At 40.7% G+C, this 26,258-nt stretch overlaps 1 protein-coding gene across 4 annotated transcripts in view; it reads right to left on the bottom strand.

The window, feature by feature from the left end:
- Positions 1-26,258, bottom strand: part of ANKRD33B (ankyrin repeat domain 33B) — a 688,858-nt gene that overhangs the window by 24,460 nt on the left and 638,140 nt on the right. For 3 of the 4 annotated variants that reach the window (XM_068236425.1, XM_068236424.1, XM_068236426.1), the window contains one exon: positions 16,599-17,874. The exons of the other annotated variant lie outside the window; for it this stretch is intronic. In XM_068236425.1, coding sequence (XP_068092526.1) covers positions 17,057-17,874 — 818 coding nt within the window. In that variant the 3' untranslated portion in view covers positions 16,599-17,056. Of the gene's footprint in view, positions 1-16,598; positions 17,875-26,258 lie in introns of those variants that run through there. 4 annotated transcript variants of the gene reach the window in all.

The raw sequence follows: 26,258 nt of genomic DNA, 5'->3' as shown, positions 1-26,258 counted from the left end.
CCTGGAAGGTCATAAATAACATGTTTTCCCCGTGATCATTGAACTGTGTTAATTCTCGTAAATCACATGACTTTCTGTAATTATGGTGACATATGATGATATACTGCGCATGAGCAAAATCCTGTATTGAGTAGGATATAAGGAAAGCAACGGTAGTAAAGAATTAGCATAATTTGTGCTCACATCTCCTGTGTCTGTGTGTTCTGTTAACCATTTTATGTCCGGGCGCCAGGAAATGAAGTAGTCTAAAGCATCTGATATCTGACATGAAATTAAATAGATACTACTCCTTTCAGCTGAGGGCTCGCCGCGGATGGTCTTCTTCAGAGTTCACGTAAGTAATATGACTATACTTCTCTTTTTATTTTTTTTTAAAGAGAGAGGTGTCTATATTATTTATGTGAAATTTCTGTTGATACCAAAACGAATCCGGTTTTGGAGTTTGTGTTTTTTGATAGTATAATTTTAATTATATAGATTATAAGGTTTTTAGAAGGCCTTAGTTTAATAAAAAAAAAAAATTATTAGGGAGAAGACTTTTGGTAAGTCTATTACACTTCTCTTAGTAGGTCTAAGGGAAATATAGATTTTTTGGGAAAAATCGAACAAATTTGAAGTCTGATCAACTTCAATAAATTTTATTTTGGCAAGAAAATAGGGTTCATTTAGGAAATGAACAGGGCACCATATGGTATGGATTTCTGGATACTTGTAGTTCTTCTTAGTATTTGAATGGGTTTATTATAGTTTATTTTTGTAAGGTTTTTATAATGTCAGATAAGATTCAGATGTTTTAGATTATTTTTTCTGTGTTTGTTTTGTAAATAATAATCTGTTTTATTAGTAAGGTTAAAAAAGAAAAAAGTTATTCAATTCTAAGAAACAGTTTGGGTTTAGTGAGGTTGTAGAACGATAAAATCCCTAGACAAAGTTTATTTTGTTCTCATGAGATGAGAATTATAGATAGAATTATTGATAAATATTAGTTATTGATAAAAATAGTGTTGATAAATTTGAAAAATATATAAATTATAATTTATCTAGATAAGAATTGTCTATTGGTACGGCAATATCTTATTTGACACATAGATTTAATAGAGGGCCAATAAATTACAGTATAAAACTGAAATTAGATCAATGGGTCAAAATATTGTCAAAATGTTTCCTATCCCAATCCCTAATATAGATGAAATTTATGAACCTTTGTGTTGCCAGAATATCTGGAAGAAAAATATTTTGTTCATCTTTGGGTAGAATATAATATATTATATTAGTCTTGGGCTGTCATTCCCTTGGGGGGGAGAAAGGAATAATAGTTCAATCCATATACAATTGGTTAAAGAACTATGTCTAACGGTGATTAGAATTATATATGTCCAAGTCTGTCTTGTTTGTGTGTAAATCTTGACTAGTAATGTGTGTTTTATGTATGTTCTCCGTCTATAACTTGCGCCAGCGATGTTATAAGATCCTTACTGTATTTCTGATGATTAGTAAAATTAATATTGGGGACACTCATGGAATTCAGATGAGAGCGGTCACTTGCAAAAAATCGCCAGTATAAATTCTATGTACGTACAAACTGGTTTCAGATACCATCTTTGAAAAAATCTGTTATGCTGAGTTTTTGTAGATGACCGACCATTAAAATTATCTGAATTATGTATGTGTCATTTAATATAAGCCTTTTCTGTAAGAGAAACATTTCAGAAATATAGTAATGTAATTAATTCCTGTAAATTAGGGTATAGTTATACAATAACATGTATCATAATGTATTCATATATATTGTGTACAAACTGACATATATGTGTGTAAATTGAGAGGTTGTATTGAATACATGCTTGTGATATGTATGGTAGAGAGGTAATATCCGCAGGGACGTATCAATAGGGGGTACAGAGGTAGTGGCCACACCGAGGCCCTTGGTTCAGAGGGGCCCCGAGGGGTCCACCCTCTATCACAGTATTAACTCTCTATTGGTCCTGTAGTGGTAATAATCACTTCTATAGATGTTTTGAACAGTAACAATCCTTAACACACTGTTCCCAATCCCCTTCTTGCACCCCTGACACTGTGTTTGTCCTTTGCAAGTTTTAATGTGCCGCAAGTGTTAGTTTTAAAAGTTTTTAAAAGTACATTTTTTTTCCTCTAGTGTGCTTGCAACAGGCAGGTAATTAGCTAGGGGGAGGGATTAGCTGTAACAGGAGGCATTTGGTCAGCTTCAGGACTCAGTACTGAGCTTGCTCAGTCTGTGGCTTGCTCACTAAGTGGCTTCGACACAAGTGGCATAGGCGTTAAAAACAGGCGTTACAACACAGGCACAAACAGAGAGGTGAGAGGAAGCAGGTAAAAAAAAAAAAAATTTAAACAATACTGCGGTTCTTTGCATTGGTTAGGATGTGCTAACACGTTGTGGTGTAGTCTTTAAGTTTTGAGGACTCCGCCCCAGCTTCACTCACTCCCCCTCCTCCACTCCCCCTCCTCCACCCCAACCTTACTCACTCCCCCTCCTCCACTCCAACTTTACTCACTCCCCCTCCACCCCTCCCCCTCTTCCACCCCAGCTGCACTCACTCCCGAACTTCACTCCCTCTCCCGTTTCAACTTTTACCGCCATAGTTTACTTTAAATAAAATTCCCCCACACAATAGTCATCATGTTGGACTATGCTGTACAGTGTACATCCTGTGACATGTATGCATGCCTTGATCAGCGGATTGAGGGTGTTTACTGTTGCCCTGGGTGTGTGCGTGTTGCTCAGTTAGAGGCGGAAGTCGCAGAGCTAAATAAGCATCTCGCAACACTGAGACGCATACACAACATGGAGATGAGCTTGGATCTCACGATCCAGACACTGGATGGAATCGGTGAAGATGAGGTGGGTGGAGTAAAGCCGGAGCAAGAAGCAGAGGTAGCCGCTAGTTGGGTCACAGTTAGAAGGGGTAGGGGAAAAAGTGACAGGGAGGCTAGTCCCGAGTTGTCCCTCACTAATAAGTATGCTTGTTTGCGTAATATTGGGGAGGATGATTCTGGAGTAGCAATGCTGCAGCAGGATGTGCTCCTTAGCAACCAAGGGGCAGACTGCTGTAACGAGAAAGGGAATAGGAGTGCAGCTAAGGCTAGACAGGTACTGGTGGTAGGGGATTCAATTATTCGGCGCACAGATAGGGTAATCTGTCGAAGAAACCGTGAATGCCGTACAGTCTGTTGCCTCCCGGGTGCTCGGGTTCGGCATGTAGCGGAAAGAATTGACAGATTATTGGGTGGGGCTGGGGAAGACCCAGCTGTCATGGTACACATTGGCACCAATGACAAAGTTAGTGGGAGATGGAAGGTCCTCAAAAATGATTTTCAGGTACTTGGAGATAAACTTAAAGCAAGGACCTCCAAGGTGGTGTTCTCTGAAATACTGCCAGTGCCACGCGCTACATCTGAGAGACAGAGGGAGCTTAGGGAGTTAAATAAGTGGCTGAGAAATTGGTGTAGGAAGGAAGGGTTTGGGTTCCTGGAGAACTGGGCAGACTTTGCAGTCGGCTACAGGTTCTACAGCAGGGATGGGCTGCACCTTAATGGGGAGGGTGCAGCTGCATTGGGGGAGAAGATGGCTAAACGGTTGGAGGAGATTTTAAACTAGGATCTGGGGGGAGGCGGGAGGATAAAGTCTCAATATGTAGACAAGATAAGGTAAAAAGACAGTGGGAGCCTAACATTATGGGGGGTGGAGAGGGGGGTGGAGACAGTGTAAAGATTAAGGAGGTTGGTAAAACTTCAAGTAGCCTATTTCGTGTAAACAAAATTGGTAAATGTGTTGGTAAAAATATAAAGTGCATGGTAACCAATGCTCGGAGCCTTGCAAATAAAATAGACGAACTAGAGTTCATTCTGAATGACAAAGGCTATGACATTGTGGGAATAACCGAGACATGGATGGATGAAAGCCATGACTGGATAGCTAATTTAAAAGGATACAATGTGTTTAGGAGGGATAGAACAGGGAAAAAAGGTGGAGGGGTTTGTCTCTTTGTTAAGAATTCTTTTACAGCTGTCCTCAACGATGAGATGGAGGAAGATTGCGAAGATGTGGAGTCCGTTTGGGTAAATATTCATGGTGGAAATAAAAGTTGCCAATTGCTTATTGGGGTATGCTACAGACCACCTCTTATTAATGAAGCTGCAGAACTGCGATTACTACAGCAGATTGAAAAAGCTGCAAGTAAAAACGAGGTCATAATTATGGGCGACTTCAACTTTCCAGACATTGACTGGGGTATTGAGGCTACCCATTCTGGTAAAAGCAGCAGATTTCTGGCAGCACTACAGGACAATTACTTGACTCAAATGGTAACGGAACCAACTAGGGGGAATGCGTTACTGGATCTGATCATTTCTAATAGACCAGATAATGTATCAAATGTGCAGGTTCAAGAACATTTGGGAAATAGTGATCACAACATGATAACGTTTGATCTGGTGACTGATAGGCCACGGGGCAGCGGGACCACTAAAACTATGAATTTTAGAAAAGCAAAGTTCAATCAAATTAGGCAGGCACTAAGTTTGGTGAACTGGGATAATGTACTACAAGGGGACGACACTGAAGGGAAATGGCAAGTTTTTAAACGTATTCTCAATCAATATTGTAGTATGTATATCCCATATGGAAACAAAATGTCTAGGAATAAAAAAAGGCCTCTATGGATGAATAGAAAGGTTAGGGATAAAATGAAGAGGAAAAAGAATGCCTATAAGGTCCTAAAACAGGAGGGGACTGAGGCTGCACTAAGCAATTATAAGGAGTGCAATAAAAATTGTAAAAAAGAAATTAGGCTGGCAAAGATCGAAGCTGAAAATCAAATCGCTAGGGATATCAAATCTAACCCAAAAAAGTTTTACAAGTACATCAACTCTAAAAAAAGAAAGGTTGACTGTATAGGAATCCTAAAGGATGAGGGTGGGAACTCGATGGTGGACGACCAAGGTAAGGCAGAGTTATTAAATGCTTTCTTTGCTTCAGTCTTCACAAAGGAAACAGCACTGTTGCAAATTACAGAGGCAGAAGAGTCTCAATCTTCTAACTGTAATATTAAATACTTAACGCAGGAAGAAGTAAAGGCAAGACTAAATAAATTAAAAATAGACAAGGCACCTGGCCCGGATGGCATGCATCCTCGGGTCCTAAGAGAATTAAGTTCAGTTATAGCTAAGCCCCTTTATCTTATCTTTTGTGACTCTCTTGCAACTAGCAGAGTCCCAGTGGATTGGCGTACAGCCCACGTTTTCCCATTATTTAAGAAGGGCAAAAAATCTGATCCAGGAAATTATAGACCTGTAAGCTTAACATCAGTTGTATGCAAACTATTTGAGGGGTTACTAAGAGATACTATACATGACTTCATAGTAGAAAATAATCTTATTTCTCAGCATCAACATGGGTTTACTAAAGACAGGTCCTGTTTGACTAACATGCTCAGCTTTTATGAGGTAGTAAATGCTAATATGGATATTGGGAATGCTGTAGATGTGATATACTTGGACTTTGCAAAGGCCTTCGACACTGTTCCCCACAGAAGTCTGGTGCAAAAGTTGAGGATGCAAGGACTGGGGAAGAGTTTGTGTGCATGGATAGGGAACTGGCTAATGGACAGAAAACAAAGAGTTGTGGTCAATGGATCGTACTCAAAATGGGAGACTGTTAGCAGTGGGGTCCCACAGGGGTCTGTACTGGGTCCAGTGCTCTTCAATTTATTTATTAATGACCTAGTAGATGCAGTAGTGAGCAATGTTGCTATTTTTGCAGATGATACAAAATTGTGCAGAATCATCAACTCTCAGGAAGATAGTGTCATATTGCAACAGGATCTGGATAGGATGGCTATATGGGCACATACATGGCAGATGAAATTCAATGTTGACAAATGTAAAGTCATGCATTTTGGTCGTACCAATGGTCTAGCACCATACAAAATAAATGGGATACAGTTGGGAACATCAAACTTGGAGAAGGACTTAGGAGTACTCATCGACAACAAGTTAAATAATCGTACTCAATGCCAAGCCGCTGCAGCTAAAGCGAACAAAATTTTGGGATGCATTAAAAGGGAAATAAAAACTCGAGATGCTAGCATAATATTGCCCCTGTTTAACTCTCTAGTAAGGCCACATCTGGAATATGGAATTCAGTTCTGGGCACCACATTACAAAAAAGATATTGCAGTTTTAGAGCAGGTGCAGAGACGAGCTACAAAATTGATACGTGGGATGGAAGGTCTCGCTTACCAAGAAAGGTTAGATAAACTGGGTTTATTTAGTCTAGAGAAAAGACGCCTTAGAGGAGATCTAATTAACATGTATAAATACATTAGAGGGCAATATAATAGCTTGGCGGATGAGCTTTTTGTCCCTAGGCCTTCTCAAAGGACTAGAGGACATGAGCTGCGCATGGAGGAAAAACGTTTTAGCCATTTATTTAGGAAAGGGTTCTTTACAGTAAGAGTGGTTAAGATGTGGAATGCATTGCCACAGGAAGTCGTTATGGCAAACTCTATACCTGCATTTAAAGGGGGCTTAGATGCTTTCCTTGCGTTGAAAGACATCCATGGCTACAATTACTAGGTTATGCCTAATGATGTTGATCTAGGGATTTTATCTGATTGCCATCTGGAGTCGGGAAGGAATTTTTCCCATTTGGGGCTAATTGGACCATGCCTGGTGGGTTTTTTTTGCCTTCCTCTGGATCAACAGGGGTATGTGGGGGACGGGCTGGAGTTGTACTTTGTACTGGTTGAACTCGATGGACGTATGTCTTTTTTCAGCCAAAATAACTATGTAACTATGTAACTATGTAACTATGTATCAATTGCTATGTATAGAGTTCTTGGGGGGCCCTAATGTAAAACCTACACCAGGGCCCGCAGCTCCTTAGTTACGTCACTGGGCACCTGTGAAAGTATGTGTTGAAACTTTGGGTATATCTGCCTCATAAAATAGGTTTTCTTCTTTCTTATTAGGAGATTACTTCTTTAAATTACTTATTTATTCTCAAGTAGTTAATTAGACAGATACACACTCCTATGGGTAATGATTTTTAGATAAATGCAGATGTAATTTTGAAATAGTTAGAAATAAAAGTATCGAGATATGTCCGGTTCTTTGACAAGGGATTCATTTTTTATTGGTGTTTCCGGGTGGCTGCGCGAAACACCTGCTTGTGGGTTTTTTCTTCTGCCAGCAAGAGAAATGAGGAACTAATTACTTTGACGTTTCTTTCTTGCAGAAGGAAAAAAAATGCATTTAAAAGCCTTTCTGAATATACAGTATATCTGTATACATGTATACATACATATGTATATATGTATATATACGTATATAGGAGTAGAAAGGAAATTTATGAGTTATATTATTAGACTATTTGGAATAGTGAAATATTTATCTAAACGACATCTTAGGTTTTTCTCTTAGTTAGATGTTAGAGATTAGTAAATAAATAAATAGGGACATAATATCTTTCCTTAATATACCTGCTTCTGTGTTCACTACACACGTGGCAGTCTTTAAATAAGTCCAAAAGTCTAGTATAGGAAGTTTTTAATACGAATGATTTTTCTCCTGAAACGTAGTATCCTTAAATTAAAATAGATTAATTCACTGATACCAACTGTCACCCAGGTCTATATGTATATGAACGAAGTTTCCCATATTGCAGAATAGATTTTAGGAATTTTTATATCGTGTCCAAATGAGGTTCTGATATTTTTTCATAGGTAGTATAGTGAGATCATATATCATAGTTTGGGGTCAATTTGGAAGGGAGCCGGTTGATTTGTCTGTGTTTTTTTTTGGGTGAGGAAACTGGAGTGCCCGGGGGAAACCCATGCAGACACGGGGAGGCCATGCGGACTCCCTGCAGATGTTGACCAGGCAGAGATTTGAATAACATTGCAAGGCGAGAGCATTGGCTGCTACGTCACCATGTTACCTTGTAAAGTGAATTGAGTTTTAGTACAACCTAATTCCCTTAGTCTAAAGTGGATTAATTAAGTAATGGCATTTGTCACCCAGACTTATACAAGTGAGTAGAGTTAAATCATTTCCCCATGTCATGGTAGTTTGCCATAAGTTTGTTAGAATAATGTTCATATTTGAACAGAATTTATATAGCTTGTAACTTTGAAGCATATAGATTCAAATGATTTACTCAATAGTTCTCCATGGATAAGTTCCTTCTTGAATATTGTATCATAGTTGGTAGGCTGTATTTTTTATATAAATCGCAGCAGAGAAGGCATTTAATGTTGTTTGCAACTCATTTGAAATGTTACTAGCTCTTGTAACTAAGTTGTGTCTGATTTAATTCTTCACTGGCCTGGTCAACCAGTTGAAGAAATTTTCTCAGCCTCTTCGCCATCTAGAGGTTGATAAGAAAACTGCTCCTCCTCCAAGCCACACTGATAAAGCACAGTTATCGTAACTTCAATATTTCTAAATGTCATGCAATTATTGGAAAAAAAATAATGCATTGTATACTGTTTGTACTTATATTTTAGTGGATATTGTGAAACTGTGAAAGCCATATTCATTTGGGAAAATTTATGGAAAACATTGAGGACATATTAAATAGTCAGGACAGGTATACAGTTACACACATATCCTAGGTCAATTAAGATCGCATGTGTAGTTCTGGGTCACACTTGCTGTTTATTTCATATCACCCTTTAGATTATGGGAATTCTTTCCCAATAGTGGGGTTTTTGACCTTAATAACCCCTCTTCCTGTTAATAAATCCATCTCCTTTAAGTTAATATCTCCTCTCCGGGTGTCACAACATCTTTGTGTGTATGTAAATAATGACATATATTAGCAGAGAGTTGTTTAAGGCTCTGACTCTAAGTCACTCGTGGTTTTAGTAAGAATATATGGTTTTTTGTAAGCCCAAAATCCTTGCACTCAGCATAGGAAAATAAGTACATTTTTTCATCCTTAAGAAAATAGTTTATTTTAGTTTGCTTGAACTTTTTGACGAACTGCAGAATCATTTGATGTTAGTATGACAATTATTTTATGGATTTTTCACTGTTCTGAAGACTCCAGAGAGAAAAAATACACTGTTTAATTTTATAGTGTACTGATTAGAAACTTTATCTCTGTTTAGTAAGGAGACCTTAGTCTAGTCTCTCTAGTGCTGTTTCTGTGTGTCTCGGGGACAACCATAGCTGTAGTACCTTAAGCGCACTATGGGGAAAAGGACACTATAGATGTTCTTTGTATGTCTGTAGTTTTAAACCTGGAAGGGGATCCAACCCTGTACTGGGACCCTTCTCCTTATAGCTTACTAACTCTGACCAGACATTAAAATAACTTTAATGTATGGTCAAAAAGGGGGGAAAGAGGAATATGGGCCTACTGGTCTGTGTAATGTCATTCCATTAGGAAGGGGTATCGAGGTAGATATTGCACTAGGGCCACCTAAGTTCTTTGAATATGGTTTGTGGTATGGTTGTGGAAGGTATGATGGAATGAGAATGTGACTTGTAATGGAAGAATGAAAAATGGGAATTCATTATGGTGTAAAAATTCATTGGGAGTTCATCCTCTCTGCCATGTATGGAGTCACATACTCGCACGGGTACAGCGACACGACGTCATGCGAACGGGGTATTGCGAGAGATCCGTTGGGATCATAGAAAGATCCGCTAAGTATGTTTTGAAGTTCATGGTGGAGAGTATGAATAATATTAGTATTACAAGTACTAGGAAAAATAAAGAATTTATTGGATTTTTGGGAAAAACATGATGCTCGCACATTTTTCTTTATTCTTTCAGAAACAACTTGCCAGACATCTATCCTGAGGAGGATAAGAGCCATCCGGAGGTAATCCATCCAGTGGGAGTCTGACCAGAGGCTATCCTGAGGCTATCTTTACAGAAGGATTTCCTACTGGATCCACTGTATCGGGTGAAATAGTTCGACTAAGTCCTGAATCCCAAGAAAAAAAGAGACTATTCATCAGGTGGACAGTGACGCGTGCTCTGATAAAAGTTTCAAGGTTGCTTGTGTCATCTGTTGAAGAATGGAACAAGATCTGGATCTCAGACCCAGGAAGATTGTATGGATTGTGGGACATTCTTATGTGTATTGGGCCTGTAGGAAAGCTATTAATAGTAGCTATGGGGAAAACCTTGGTTTATCTAAAAATAAGTTCTATTGGTTCAGTACTAGAGGGGTGGGCTACGATAATAAGGATATTCTAAGGATATTCTAGATGGAGAGTTAGTTGGAAGTCACATTATGGGTTAATGCTTTCTGAATAGTAAAAAGCCTTTATTTTTGCTATATCATTCTTTAAGTAAAGATTAGGATTAGGGTTTTTGTAAGTTAGATAATGGGTTGATATGTAATGAGCTGATATTTTTTTATCTCAATTACTAAATAAGGCCAAGTGCTGATTATCCAGGGATTTTTTCTGATTGCCATTTTGGAGTCGGGAAGGAATTTTTCCCTTTCTGGGGCTAATTACACTATGCCCTATAAGGGTTTTTGCCTTCCTCTGGACCAGCAGAGAAATGGGCCGGTGTGGTGCTTTGTTTTGGTTAAACTTTATGTACACACATCTTTCTTCAACCCAGATAACTATAAAATTGTATATTTATCAGACAGTAAAATATATATATATATACATACATACGCATATGTGTTACTAGACATATAATTCAGCAGGCTTGATCTCAGTGGACGATTTTCAGGGAACAAGTCTCCTACTTTTTGGTACCTTGGTCTTTAGTAGATTCAAGTTGGCCATAGTTGTCTTGCTAAGTTTTGCTAGAGTATTATATTTTGTTCTATCCTGATTGTGGATATAGTTGGTGAGTGTCCATATGTGTGATTAGCAGAGTCCTTCTAATATGGTTAAATCTGAAGGTAGCCATCATTACAGTTGTCCTGTTAGTCCTGACCTAGAAAGAGTATCTTTGGCAGCGGTTGCTATTAGTTACATCTTTTTCTGCTTTGATTTGTAGTATGTCTGTATAGATATTTACCACTACTGTGGTAAAAAGTCAATTAGTTAACATTCCCTTCCCTTGTTAAATCAGAGCTGTATCTGTTTGTCTGAAGCAAGCATAACAGGCTTTGGTCAGTATGATTGGTGTGATGGACTACAATTTCACAGCAACACAGTTGCCTTGAGCAACCGGATTGGTATATTTAATATGGGATAATTGGAAGGCCAGAGATGTTGATGGTCTCATGCAGCCTTGTTACCTAGTCTCTTGCTGTGATCTGTATTCCCTTTCACAAATGTGTCCTGTACCTGAGGCCTGTAGCTACGTTTTGACTTGCTTAGTGAGTTCTGGCAGTACTCCTGTATTTCTGATCTCAGCCTCTGTACTCTGGGCATTAAGGCCTGAGTATGATTGTAGTTGGGTTGGTGTCCACCCCCTGGGTTAACAGGAGTGTGTGACTTTGAGTAAAGGATACAGAGATAGCTTGGAGTACAGTGGCTGATGGAAGGTGGGAAGTCTGCCATGCCTCACAAACGGTTTGTGAACTAAATTGTAGAGTCAAGGCCACCCTCTCCCAAATATAGCCACCTTATGCATGAGTTAGTTGCTACCATATGGGTTTCTGACCTTGGCCTACCTAAGGCCTAGTATTTAGAAAAGCCTTTTCTAAAGTGGTGGCTGGATGGTGTAATGGTTAAGGGCTCTGCCTCTGACGCGGGAGACCAGGGTTCGAATCTCAGCTCTGCCTGTTCAGTAAGCCAGCACCTAATTCAGTAGGAGACCTTTGGCAAGTCTCCCTAACACTGCTACTGCCTATAGAGCGCGCCCTAGTGGCTGCTGCTCTGGCGCTTTGAGTCCGCCAGGAGAAAAGCGCAATATAAATGTTATTTGTCTTGTCTTGTCTTGTCTAAAATAGAGCAGATGGAAGTTTCTCTTGGAGTAAGTGCTGAGATAAGAAAGCTTCTTATATTGATCTAAGAGAAATATCCCTGGCGCAGGCTAAGTTAAACACATGAGTGTACCCTCACATGTAGTCTGCATAAGATCTTTACTAGATCACATCAGGAAAGAGAAATGTTCTTGCTTCTGATCTGCATCAGGAAAAATAATTATTGGGTTTTTTCCTGAATAATTTCTGATTTGGTTCTTTTCTGATTTTTCTGATGTGTTTGACCATTAGATTGGTCAACATTATTTAATTGGTTGTTTAAGGTTACAGGTTGGTTAATCATTTTATTTGGTAGGAGTACTTTACCAAATAGCTATTCGTGTTTTGACAATTAGGAGGCTTCGACCAAAATTTTGCCCACTATGATGCTAGCTCTGCCTGCTTTAGGTATTGGCTTTAGTATGGGCATCTTCTTCCTTTGGAAGAAATGACCAAAGGGGGGACTGAAAGGATATGTAGGTATATATGTATATATATATATATTAATATATAGTATAGTATATAGATCAATTTCATATACAAGCATACATGTATCTGATCAATGTGATATTAATGTGTCTATAGAAGAATCAGCCACCCACACACATCTGTGCAGGAAGAGCTGGCTGCATGGAATAGAGAATAGCCAAATTCTTCTTGCTGGGCAAAACCCATAAGTGCCCCAAATGGGGACACCTGGAAGGTCATAAATAACATGTTTTCCCCGTGATCATTGAACTGTGTTTATTCTCGTAAATCACATGACTTTCTGTAATTATGGTGACATATGATGATATACTGCGCATGAGCAAAATCCTGTATTGAGTAGGATATAAGGAAAGCAACGGTAGTAAAGAATTAGCATAATTTGTGCTCACATCTCCTGTGTCTGTGTGTTCTGTTAACCATTTTATGTCCTGGCGCCAGGAAATGAAGTAGTCTAAAGCATCTGATATCTGACATGAACTTAAATAGATACTACTCCTTTCAAAAACCATTAAGTTCTTTAAATATAATATTGGGGGATTTAATGCTTTTATTTTTATGGAACAAAACACATCTATATTTCTAGGTGATACTCGCTCCGTGCATTACTAGAAAAAGATCTCTAAGGGATAAAACAGCAGTGGTAGACTGTAACTCCAGGATTATTAGCAGCTCCCTGTAACTTCCAGGATTATCACACAGAAGATGAGGAAGGTGAAAATGTTTTCTCCCACAGCAAAGTTTATGTTCCTCTGCAGATATATTTTCTTACATAACACTTTCTAATAATCAAACCTCATATAGCAGTGGCGAACTGCAAGTATAAGTTTGTGAAACAATTGAATGCAAATAATGGGCTCAATTCACTAAGCATTTTAGAGGTGATATCATTTCAAGAGGTATTTGCCAATTCGCATATGTTTTTTTTTTTTCACCGAGGTGTATTCACTAAGCTGTTTGTTCTTATTTTACAGATATCTGTGTTAAAGACAGTTCTTAAAATACAGATAAAATTCATAAATTACAGGCAAAAATCATGAATTAAAAGCATGTAAGTTTTATTTTAAAGCATGTGGTCAATTAACTAATGCTACAGTATGATAAGTGGCAATAAAGTCTAAGCCTGTTCTTATTTATCACCACTCTCAGACTGTTCTCTGTGAAGAAGAATTTTCAAGTCGAAATTGAGTATTTTGAGTCTATTTTATAGACTTGAACTACTTATTGTAAACTGCAGGCCGACCTACTCCCCCAGAGAGATCTCTTCCTATGTTCTCGTTGGCGTGTATATCCCACCTGATGCCAACGTCAGATCTGCCCTGAGTGTCCTCAGTGACACTATCACGCAGTGGAAGACAGCCCTCCCAGACTCTCTGTTCATCATCTTGGGTGATTTTAACAAAGCCAACCTCCGCCAAGAGCTCCCATGCTTCCACCAACACATTAACCTGCCCCACTAGGAACGCCAACACACTAGATCACTGCTACACGGTCATGAGGGTCGCATGCAAGGCTGTCCCTTGGGCAGCACTAGGCTCATCCGATCACTGCCTCATCCACCTAATAATATAGGAGGCGCCTGGAAACTGCAAAACCGGTCCTAAAATCCAGCAAAGTATGGTCAGATGATGCTAAACTACAACTCCAAGCTTGCTTTGACTGTATGGACTGGAAGGCCCTGGAAGTGCCTGATTTAGATAAGTGGGCGGACAACATATCCTCGTACATCAGCTTCTGTGAGGACCACTGTATACCAACGAAGACTCGCAAGCACTTCCCGAACGACAAACCATGGTTCTCTAACAAATTACAGCACCTGAGGAGGAGCAAGGAAATGGCGTACAAGTCTGGCAACCAGGAAGACTATAGGAGGGCAAAAAACAACCTAAACAGAGAACTGAGAGCTGCAAAAAAGAACTACGCAGCAAAACTAGAACAGGACCTCTCCTCGAGAGACTCACAAGCTGTCTGGAAGGGGCTTAAAGCTGCTACAAACTATAAACCCCCCCATCAGCACACAACTTCCAGCACCGAGCTTGCTGAGAGCCTCAGTGAATTTTATTGCAGATTTGAGAACCAGGCGGCACCCACTGGGCCTCCTATCATCTCCCCCGAACTAGACGTCTTGCTCCCAAGTCTACCTCCCCTGGCTGTAAATGAGGATGACATCCTAAAGCACCTGTCAAAGATGAATGTGAGGAAAGCCTCAGGCCCAGATGGAGTGTCACCAGCCTGTGTGAAAACTTGTGCACGGCAGCTAGCCCCTATTCTCTCCTCCATCTTCAACAAATCCATCCAGGAAGGCAAAGTTCCAGCGTGCTTCAAGAGGTCCACCATCATCCCTCGCCCCAAAAAGCAGGGTGTCTCTGACCTAAACAACTTCAGGCCGGTGGCTCTCACATCTGTTATCATGAAAACCTTTGAAAGCATGGTTCTGTCCCTCCTAAAACATTCCACTGAGGCACAGCTGGACCCATTTCAGTTTGTATACAGAGCGAACAGGTCCACTGATGATGCCATAAACATCTGCCTGGAGCTTGTCAACGAACACCTTGACAAACCGAACTCCTACGCCAGGATCCTCCTACTCGACTTCAGCTTGGCGTTTAATACCATTAGCCCCCAAATACTCCAGGAGAACCTGGCTGGCCTCGGTGTCCACCCCACCCTACGCCATTGGATCACAGACTTCTTGAGCAACAAATCCCAGGTCGTCAAGCTGGACACTATCATCTCGCAACCAAGGACCACCAATACAGGTGCCCCTCAAGGATGTGTTCTGTCCCCATTCTTATTCTCCCTATACACCAACAATTGCAGGTCCACAGAGAACTCTGTCAAAGTCATCAAATTTGCTGATGATACAACAATAGTTGGCCTCATCTCCGGAAATGATGAGCAACAATACCGCAAGCAGGTTGACATAATCTGCCTCTGGTGCAGGGAGAATGGTCTAGTCCTCAATACTGCAAAAACAGTACAAATGATTGTTGACTTTAGAAAATATGCTGTCACCCCACCTCCAATCCGCATCGATGGTACAGAAGTGGAAAGGGTTCCCTGCACACACCTTCTAGGCACTACAATCTCCAAGGACCTAACTTGTAAAGCCAACACGTCCTCCACTCAGAGGAAAGCCCAGCAGAGGCTATTCTTCCTACGCCAACAAGCTTCTACACAGCCACAATTGAATCTGTCCTCTGCTCCTCCATCCTCGTCTGGTACGCTGGCTCCTCCACCAGCGACAGGCACAAACTACAGAGGGTCATAAGATCAGCAGAGAAAATCATCGGGAAATCACTCCCCTCACTAGACCAACTCTACAACTCCAGACTTTGCTCCAGAGCTCTGAGGATCGTAAATGGCCCATCTCACCTAGGCTTCCGCTTCTTCCAGCGGCTCCCCTTGGGCCGGAGATTCCAAGACACCAAGACTGCAAGACACAGGAATAGCTTCTTTCCCTCAGCTGTAAACTCTTTGAACTCTATGAACTCTCTAACCTGCCCCATTCAAGTAGCATTTGGTAGCACGTGACTGCACTGCCGCACATCCTACACTTTACATACTTGAGCTAAAACTTGTGTCAACGTTTATAGTTATGGTTATGGTTAAATCACTGTATCTGTACTGTTCACTGCATTGTTTTGTACTGTATTGTATTGTATATCTTATTCCACACCTAGCCCTGTACACGACCTGTCGTGCTTGGCAAAATAAATGATTCTGATTCTGATATTTATTAAAGGATTCGGAGAAGGTGTAATTTCTCCAGGTATATTTTGACGGAGGACAGCTCTGGAAGATTTTAGTGATGTTGAAATAGTTACTAAATGTTGATTACCCAGATCCATGAGAGCAACAGGTGTACATATTGAAGGGCCTGATCACTGTGCTGCATTGCTGTTCAAACTTTAACAACATGGCTCTGAGTGTGATGACAGGTCTAATGACTGATGCTTTAAAAATGTTTGTAGTATGAAAATGGACCTATCAAATTTCATCATGGTATGATTTGATTGATCCATTTTCAATCAGTATAAATGTACATAATCCCGTAACAACTCTGGATTATTTGCATCTCATTGACCATCCCTAGTGAGGACGGTGGGGGGGGGGGGGGGGGTGTTGATAGTAACCAAAAAAGATTTTTCAGGCTTTTAAGACACACTTCTTATCATGCAGTTTATAACAAATGTTAATTTTATTGCAGCTGGCTTCCGTTTTCCATGTACTACAATAAGGGAGTAATACCACATGAATATTTAAAATAAAGAATAAAATACCACATGAATTCACAAATAACACATTAAATACCACATGTATTCTTAAAATAAGAAATTCTACTTTAAGATAAAGCATGAGGTGAAAACTTTTGTGAATTGACATAAAAAATGTGCTGTCTGTCAAATATAAACAGTGAGGATATAAAGCATACATACAAACAATCTTAGTGAATTGAGCCCATTGTTACATATTTTTCAAACTATCAAGACATTTTATGATGTTTTACCTTTGCACACTGTTGTACCACTTTTTTTTTAAAGAAACACATAAAAGTGTCTGATCTTATTAGTGTAATACATTTTCCATAGTACTACATTCTTTTTTTATTTGCATATATTCACTTTTTAGTCCTGCTCTTAATGTTTTTTTCTAAGCCGCTCTGCCTCTTCAAGTTTGCGTAATGCATTCTCTTCTGTTTTTTTTCTTTCTTCCTTTAATTCTTTATAGCGCCATTTTGGAATCTGTAAATAGTTGTCCTTAATACTGCTGTGTCTCTTTTTTTCAGGGTAGTATGATGGTGTGGGAGCTTTAGTGATGCGTACCTTTGGAATTACACAACCTGGTCTCACGCTGCTCCTTCTTAATAAATGGAGGGGTAGAAGACTTGTTTTTCTATTACTGATTCCTTCTGCCTTTTGAGGTACACTCATCTGGAGACTTGCTCTCCTTTTTGTTTGTTTAGGGATTACAATTACTTGGGCGTTCTGGAAACGTTTTTCATATGCTTTAGCTATTTTTGTTTCTGAATTTATTTCCTCTGCTCTTTGTCTTCTGAGTATTTCCTGAACAGAATATCTTCGTTTGCCAATACATGGAGGGCTGTCTGGGCATACTGTTCTACAACCAAGGCTAATGAATGGGCTGTTTATGCTTGTGGTTATTTTGACCATGTAATCGAGAACACCATGTTGCTCAGGTTCATTGAAGTAATTGAAAATGAATGCCGATTTTATACATTCTGAAATTCTTTGGGTGCATGATTTGGATTCTGTGGCCTTTAGGAGAAGTTCTTTCATTTTGGGCCATTCCATGCTGAAGTTATCATTGAACTGTTCTGGTGAGGGTCTCTCCAGCAGTCTCTGCATAAGATAGGCTGTGTCATATCTACCTGTAAACCTTGCCCATTGTATAGCTGTGAGTTTCCGATTTGGATCAATTGCATGAATGTCGGCTCCTATAAAAAGACATTGTGTGATTACAATATTATAATATAAGATTTTGCAAGATAAAGTATATGTTTTACTTCCATTAATTAAATACAAAATTATAAATTTTCCTCACTCAGGTGAGAAATAATGTTTAGACTGTTCCTTTAAAACTGTATACAAACATACAGTAAACGTTCAAAATAGCTTTGTAATAAATGGGATATACAGTGAGAAACATAAGTATTTGAACACTGCGATTTTGCAAGTTCTCCCGTTTCATCATGAAGGGGTCTGAAATTCAAATTGTAGGTGCGTTCCCACTGAGAGACAGGATTAAAAAAGAAACCCAATGTTTATGAAAGAGCCACATTAATAAAGGAAGGCCTAACATGGGAATGCCGACCATTTAGGGGTTAAATATTTACCTGGCTGGGATCAGGTACTGGCTGTTTTTTATATTTCAGGTACGTTCCTCTCTCTCCCAGTATCTAGGGAGATTGTAGCAGTTGGAAATGACTGATTGGACGAACGTTTGGCAGGCAATCCGGAGCAGCCAATGGCAAGGAAGAGTTTAGCAAGGATATAGGTCGGTACTAGCAGGACCACTCGTGTCTTTGCCTGGTTTAGGTAAAACGATAATTGTAGCCTCCAGGTATTCTTTAGGGATTTGGCCTTCGATCATAAAACCATTAAACACCTGAGTCAGATGGGAAACTAAGACAGTTACTAAACATTTAAAATACTCATTCACAAAACCATCCGGCCCAGGTGCCTTTGAGCGTTTTTATTGCTCCCAAAATTTCCTGTTCTGTGATTGGAGCATTCAATAAAGATGATTGGCTCTCTGATAAGATGGGAAGTTTTAAGGAATTTAAAAAGGTGTTAATTTGTGAATGAGAGGGATTCTGTGTTTTGATATCATGCTTCAGATTATAAAGTTCATGATAAAATTGTTGAAAAACATTCACTATATCTCTAGGATTAGTAACTCTATGTCCTGCACTACTGTGTTCACTGCTCACTGGTATTAATCATCTCATTACCCAGTGATACCCACACGTAGGTTGTACTACTGTGTTCACTGCTCACTGGTATTATTCATCTCATTACCCAGTGATACCCTTCACTTAGGTTGTACTACTGTGTTCACTGCTCACTGGTATTAATCATCTCATTACCCAGTGATACCCTTCACTTAGGTTGTACTACAGTGTTCACTGCTCACTGGTATTAATCATCTCATTAAACAGTGATACCCTTCACTTACGTTGCACTACTGTGTTCACTGCTCACTGGTATTAATCATCTCATTACTCAATGATAGCCTTCACTTAGGTTATACTGTGTTCACTGCTCACTGGTATTAATCATTTCATTACCCAGTGATACCCTTCATGTAGGTTGTACTACTGTGTTCACTGCTCCAGTGCTGGTCGTAATGGAGAAAGCTACGCTTACGGATCATTACGTGTAATTTTACGCTATTACACGTTACGAAATTACGCTTACGGCATAGACATTCAATTTCGGTACATGTCTGTAATTACGCATAGCACTTACGCAATTACGCGTAAGTATACCGTAATTCAGGTTATTACGTTATAGGCTTACGCGTAAAATCCTACTAGCAATTAATGCGTAAGGTCATGCTGCCAAGCGGAAAAGTTGACGCATGGATCAATGTTAGGTAGCCGCCGAGTTTAAGGGTTAATAGCAAAGCCCCCTTAAGTGCTAAGGGCCTCAAAATTGGAGAATATATTAAGGAGATGAGAAGAAATAAGAGGAACATTTTTTTTTTCAAAAAGACCTTATAGGGGCCGGTGCTCCGCATTCTGGCTATCCCAGTCTGCATGGGGGACAAGGGGTTAAAGAGGTCTGGGAGGGGGGACCCCACGTCGTTTTTTTTAATATTTCCCACACTCAGAACGAAGTAAGTAAAACTCTTCCCACTTGGGGGAATCTATGAAAATAAAACACTATTGTTACCTGTGCAAAAAAAACTGACATTTTCCGCATTTAAAAGACATTTTCGCCCTTGAAACTTAAAAATCGATTTTCTCAAAAACTATAAGGTCTTTTTGAAAAAAAATTTTTTCCTCTTATTCCCACTGATCCTCTTAATATACCCTGTGAATTTGGTGTTCCTAAATTTTAAGCAGGCTTTGCTATTAACCGTTAAAGTCGGCGGGTTTTTAAATGTATATATTTTTCCTTTGAAAGTTTAACATCGATTTTCTCAAAAACTATAAGGTCTTTTTGAAAAAAAAATTTTTCCTCTTATTCCTTCTGATCTCCTTAATATATTCTCCAAATTTGAGACTCTTAGCACTTAAGGGGGCTTTGCTATTAACCCTTAAAGTCGGCGGCTTTTTTATATTATACGGGAGCGTAATATTACGCGATTACGGCAGACTGTGTAATTTCAATGGGAAGAGAAGAAAAGAACAATCGAGAGCCCCCGATAGTGTGATATTGTAACACAATAGACGTCAAATGGTTGAAGTAGAAGAATTATACTCACAAGTGTGGGTTGCCACGTTCAGGCAACCACTTATAGCACAGACGGGGAGATTAGGCCTGTCCCCGTTCAGGCTAAAAAGTCGCTCTCTGTGTAGAAGAAAAAAAGGTGTCCACACCTATCCACCAGGTGGATGTCTCATGTAATGAAAAAACAGAGGCGCCAATAGGATAAAAATGATGCCAATTAAAACCAAATAAAACGTGGGTGGCACTGGTGGATTTGCCTTGCCCACAAAAATGACCACCACAATATATGGTAATTAATATAAATTTTAATCAATTTCAAACTCCCAACAAAAATTAATCTGCAACGCGTTTCACGGGACACAAGCCCGCTTCCTCAGGCAAAACACATAAAAGCAGGAGCAACCCAGCAGTGGTCAATACTAGCGTGGCACCACGCTAGTATTGACCACTGCTGGGTTGCTCCTGCTTTTATGTGTTTTGCCTGAGGAAGCGGGCTTGTGTCCCGTGAAACGCGTTGCAGATTAATTTTTGTTGGGAGTTTGAAATTGATTAAAATTTATATTAATTACCATATATTGTGGTGGTCATTTTTGTGGGCAAGGCAAATCCACCAGTGCCACCCACGTTTTATTTGGTTTTAATTGGCATCATTTTTATCCTATTGGCGCCTCTGTTTTTTCATTAATTTCAATGGGAGTTTACTGTCTTACGCGTAATTTGTTACGCGTAAAACGTAACCCCACGGTCTACGCATAATTAATTACGCGTAATACCGTAACCTTACATGTAACGCTTACGGTGCATTTGTAGTGAATTACGATGCGTAATTACGCTAATGCGTAATTTCGGCCCAGCACTGCACTGCTCACTGGTATTAATCATCTCATTACCCAGTGATACCCTTCACTTACGTTGTACTGTGTTCACTGCTCACTGGTATTAATCATCTCATTACCCAATGATAGCCTTCACTTAGGTTGTACTGTGTTCACTGCTCACTGGTATTAATCATCTCATTACCCAGTGATACCCTTCACTTACGTTGTACTACTGTGTTCACTGCTCACTGGTATAAATCATCTCATTACCCAGTGATACCCTTCACGTAGGTTGTACTACTGTGTTCACTACTCACTGGTATTATTAATCTCATTACCCAATGATACCCTTCACTTACGATGTACTACTGTGTTCACTGCTCACTGGTATTAATCATCTCATTACCCAGTGATACCCTTCATGTAGGTTGTACTACTGTGTTCACTGCTCACTGGTATTAACCATCTCATTACCCAGTGATACCCTTCACGTAGGTTGTACTACTGTGTTCACTGCTCACTGGTATTAATCATCTCATTACCCAGTGATACCCTTCACGTAGGTTGTACTACTATGTTCACTGCTCACTGGTATTAATCATCTCATTACCCAGTGATACCCTTCACGTAGGTTGGCCTACAGTGTTCACTGCTCACCGGTATTAATCATCTCATTACCCAGTGATACCCTTCACTTACGTTGTACTACTGTGTTCACTGCTCACTGGTATTAATCATCTCATTACCCAGTGATACCCTTCACTTACGATGTACTACTGTGTTCACTGCTCACTGGTATTAATCATCTCATTACCCAGTGATACCCTTCACTTACGATGTACTACTGTGTTCACTGCTCACTGGTATTAATCATCTCATTATCCAGTGATACCCTTCACTTATGATGTACTCCTGTGTTCACTGCTCACTGGTATTAATCATCTCATTTCCCAGTGATACCCTTCACGTAGGTTGTACTACTGTGTTCACTGCTCACTGGTATTAATCATCTCATTACCCAGTGATACCCTTCACGTAGGTTGTACTACTGTGTTCACTGCTCACTGGTATTAATCATCTCATTACCCAGTGATACCCTTCACTTAGGTTGTACTACTGTGTTTACTGCTCACTGATATTAATCATCTCATTACCCAGTGATACCCTTCACTTACGTTGTACTACTGTGTTCACTGCTCACTGGTATTAATCATCTCATTACCCAGTGATACCCTTCACGTAGGTAGTACTACTGTGTTCACTGCTCACTGGTATTAATCATCTCATTACCCAGTGATACCCTTCACTTACGTTGTACTGTGTTCACTGCTCACTGGTATTAATCATCTCATTACCCAGTGATACCCTTCACGTAGGTTGTACTACTGTGTTCACTGCTCACTGGTATTAATCATCTCATTACCCAGTGATACCCTTTACTTAGGTTGTACTACTGTTTTCACTGCTCACTGGTATTAATCATCTCATTACCCAGTGATACCCTTCACGTAGGTTGTACTACTGTGTTCACTGCTCACTGGTATTAATCATCTCATTACCCAGTGATACCCTTCACGTAGGTTGTACTACTGTGTTCACTGCTCACTGGTATTAATCATCTCATTACCCAGTGATATCCTTCACTTAGGTTGTACTACTGTGTTCACTGCTCACTGGTATTAATCATCTCATTACCCAGTGATACCCTTCACTTATGATGTACTACTGTGTTCCCTGCTCACTGGTATTAATCATCTCATTACCCAGTGATACCCTTCACTTAGGTTGTACTACTGTGTTCACTGCTCACTGGTATTATTCAGCTCGTTAGCCAGTGATTCGCTTCAGTTACTATTTACAGACAGTCAGAGTGCCAGTGCAGTTCGTTCACCACGTTTCGTGAGCCCATCATGAGTTTCTCACAGACCTCCGCTGTGAGCAGCACTCCCAACAGCAGCAACGCCCCACGCAAGTTATGTCATCCACCCCAGCAGCCAGTGGTCAGCAGCCCTCCCTGGACGAGAGCGTTGTGTCCCTCTGTCCGGCATCTGGGCATTTGAGGGCTGTCGTTGAGGAGATGATGGGGCCTGATGTGGAGGACGAGGTTGGGCTCGGGCCAGCATCCCAAGTTTATGTAGAGGATGATGAGGAGTCTGTGTCTGGGAATGTTGGGGTGGCAGAGGTGGTGGTGGTGGTGGGGGGGGGTCAGTAGAAGAGTTCTATGATGATGATGATGATGATGGGGACCATCTGTATGTGCCTCAGACCCCGGAAAACATGTTGTATCTTGCGTTTAGGTACTAAAGTCTGCCTTCACACTGCCCGGGTCCACGGGTGCATATAATTTTTTGGGCAGCACTATCAAACTGTGGTACAATCAGTGAGTTGCCATGGTCCTTCTGTGCTGCCGCACTAACCGTCCGCTTTGTCCTCCTGACTCAGTATCTGCTAAAGTCTGCCTTCACACTGCCCGGGTCATTGCAATCGCTGCAAAAAATAAATAAATAAATATATACATTATCTATTATTTAGCATCAGCTACTCATCCTGGTGGCCGCAGTGCAGCAGGGAAACCTCCAGCAAATCCCCTGCTTGGCCCACATGCTGAATCTTGTGGTGCAGCGCTTCCTGCGCACCGACCAGGGGATGAACGACCAGCTGCAAGATGCCCGGGAGGTGTTACAGTTTTTCTGCCGCTCAGAGACTGCCTCTGCACTCCTGTCCACTATATGTCCAATATGGCAAGCCACACCACCTAATAATGCATATGCCAACTCGCTGGAATTCAATTCGGGCCATGTTGGAGCGGCTGTGTCAGCACAGGCTGGCTCTTAAGGTGGCCACACACCATACAATGTTTTAAATATCAGTTCAATTCAAGGAATGTAATCAATTTCTCTGACTGATTGTAACATTTCAAAAATCTGACCAATGTACCACACATGTATGTTTAATTTTTCCTCAATTATGATAAAAATGATTGGAAACTCTGAGAAAGTAGCTTGGGTGTATATATTAATAAACTGACAATCTACCACACAACATTCAATTTTCATAAAAATTGTTCAGAAAAATCCAGCACTCGTGATCAACTTTTATCGAATAAAACCGTGTAATCCAATCGGATTTCTTGCTCGAATGAAAAAAAAGCTTTAGATTTCTCTGGAAATCCGATATTATTTATCAAATTACTCTAAAATCGTATCATTTTATTGTATCGTGTGTGGCCACCTGTAGGTGGCCACTAATGATCCGATCTTCTAATAATCTAGTCATACCCAGAGTCCACTTGGAAACTTTTGGTCCCAGAGCCTTCTGTCATGCTGCCCCTACGTTTTGGAACTCCTTACCTCAACAGATCAGGACAGCTCCATCCCTGGACGTGTTTAAATCCAGACTGAAAACCCACCTGTTCAGTTTGGCATTTGCAGAAATATAACTTTTGTTGTGTGAATACTTCATCCTACTAATTACTGAATCTGAGAGAGCCTAAGCGCTTTGAGTCCTATGGGAGAAAAGCGCTATAGAAATGTTATTGTATTGTATTGTATCTTTTTAATCCAATCTTACCATTTCTATCTGATATAAATATATTCCATCAGTTTACTCTTCTACTACATAGATTTTGTAAGATTGGATGAAAAAGATTGGATCATTAGTGGCCACCCTTAGACCCAAGTGTCCCCAGCAAACAGCAAGTCCCCATCATGCAAGTCAGTGGACACTGATTCAGCCTGGTGCTGAGTCCCTTCCTAGAAGCAAGCAAGATGGTCAGCGGGCAGCAGGCCTCCGTGTGTCAGTGGGTGGCCATGGTTTGCCTGCTGGAGCAGGCAATGTGCAATTTAATTGATCATGGGGAGGAAATCCTGAGGCAGCTGGAAAAGGACCAGATGGCAGCACAGTAGGGCTCACGGGTAGTGGAGGAGGTGGAGAAGTTGGAGGTCCCTAACCTGAATGGTGAGGAGGAGGAGCAGAGCGGCTTGGATGGTGGCTTGGGGATGACGACACAGCACAGGAAGAGGACAGTCATGTGATATGGGACGACGAGGACGATGAAGATCTTTCTTCCAAGGCCCACTTGTTTCCCATGGGTGTGCACATGTTGCGCTGCCTTCACAGGGACCCCCGGGTGATCCAGATGCGTTCAAGGGAGGACATCTGGATCACCTTGATGCTGGAAGGGGAAGCTGGGAGAGTTCTGAAGGGGAAGCTGAGAGAGTTCATGATGCCAACCACCACCGAGCAACTCACAAGGAAGTTGCAGGAGGCCCTTGTGCGGAGACTACTGGAAGCATTCCCCCAGCCTTCCACCCCCACTGAGATGCGGCAGTAGCTGGAGTTTGTAAGGGTGCCCTTTGTGAGTAGCTAATATTCGCCAAAGGGATGTTCGACTAATGCCACTCTCCAGTGACTTGTGGCGAGTGCTACGCTGTGGGCTCTTGCTGAACGAAGCTAGGAGAGCCACTGATGCTTCTTCATTAGTGACAGATTTCATGCATCCACATTTTGGCAAATCCAGCACTGAACCAGTTTCACGAAGTTTAGCAAGCAGTTTGCTAACTGTAGCATTGGAGATGGGTGGGCTTGTAGGGTGTCTTGCATTGGAAATCTGCTGCAATGACCCGGTTACTGCGTTCACCAGACATCAACACAATTTCTATCCGCTCCTCACGTGTTAATCTTGGTGACATGTCAATGGCTGTAAACAAAGAGAAACTTGTAAATAACTCATGAAAGAATAACTAGTGATGTCGCGAACCTCCGATTTTCGGTTTGCGAACCCTGTTCGCGAACCTCCGCGGAAGGTTCGGTTCGCGAAAAAGTTTGCGAACCACAATAGACTTCAATGGGGAGGCAAACTTTGAAAACTAGAAACACTTATGCTGGCCACAAAAGTGATGGAAAACATGCTTCAAGGGGTCTAACACCTGGACCCCCAGGTGGCGGAGTGGGATACATGCCAAAAGTCCTTGGGAAAAATCTGGATTTGACGCAAACCAGCGTTTTAAGGGCAGAAATCACTTTGAATGCTAAATTACAGGCCTAAAATGCTTTAAAACTTCTTGCATGTGTATATATCAATCAGAGAGTGTAATTAGATTACT

The sequence above is a fragment of the Hyperolius riggenbachi genome, chromosome 5 (assembly GCF_040937935.1).
Source record: "Hyperolius riggenbachi isolate aHypRig1 chromosome 5, aHypRig1.pri, whole genome shotgun sequence".
NCBI lineage: Eukaryota > Metazoa > Chordata > Amphibia > Anura > Hyperoliidae > Hyperolius > Hyperolius riggenbachi.
The sequence above is the reverse complement of the archived record's forward strand: the minus strand, read 5'-3'. Positions and strand labels throughout refer to the sequence as shown.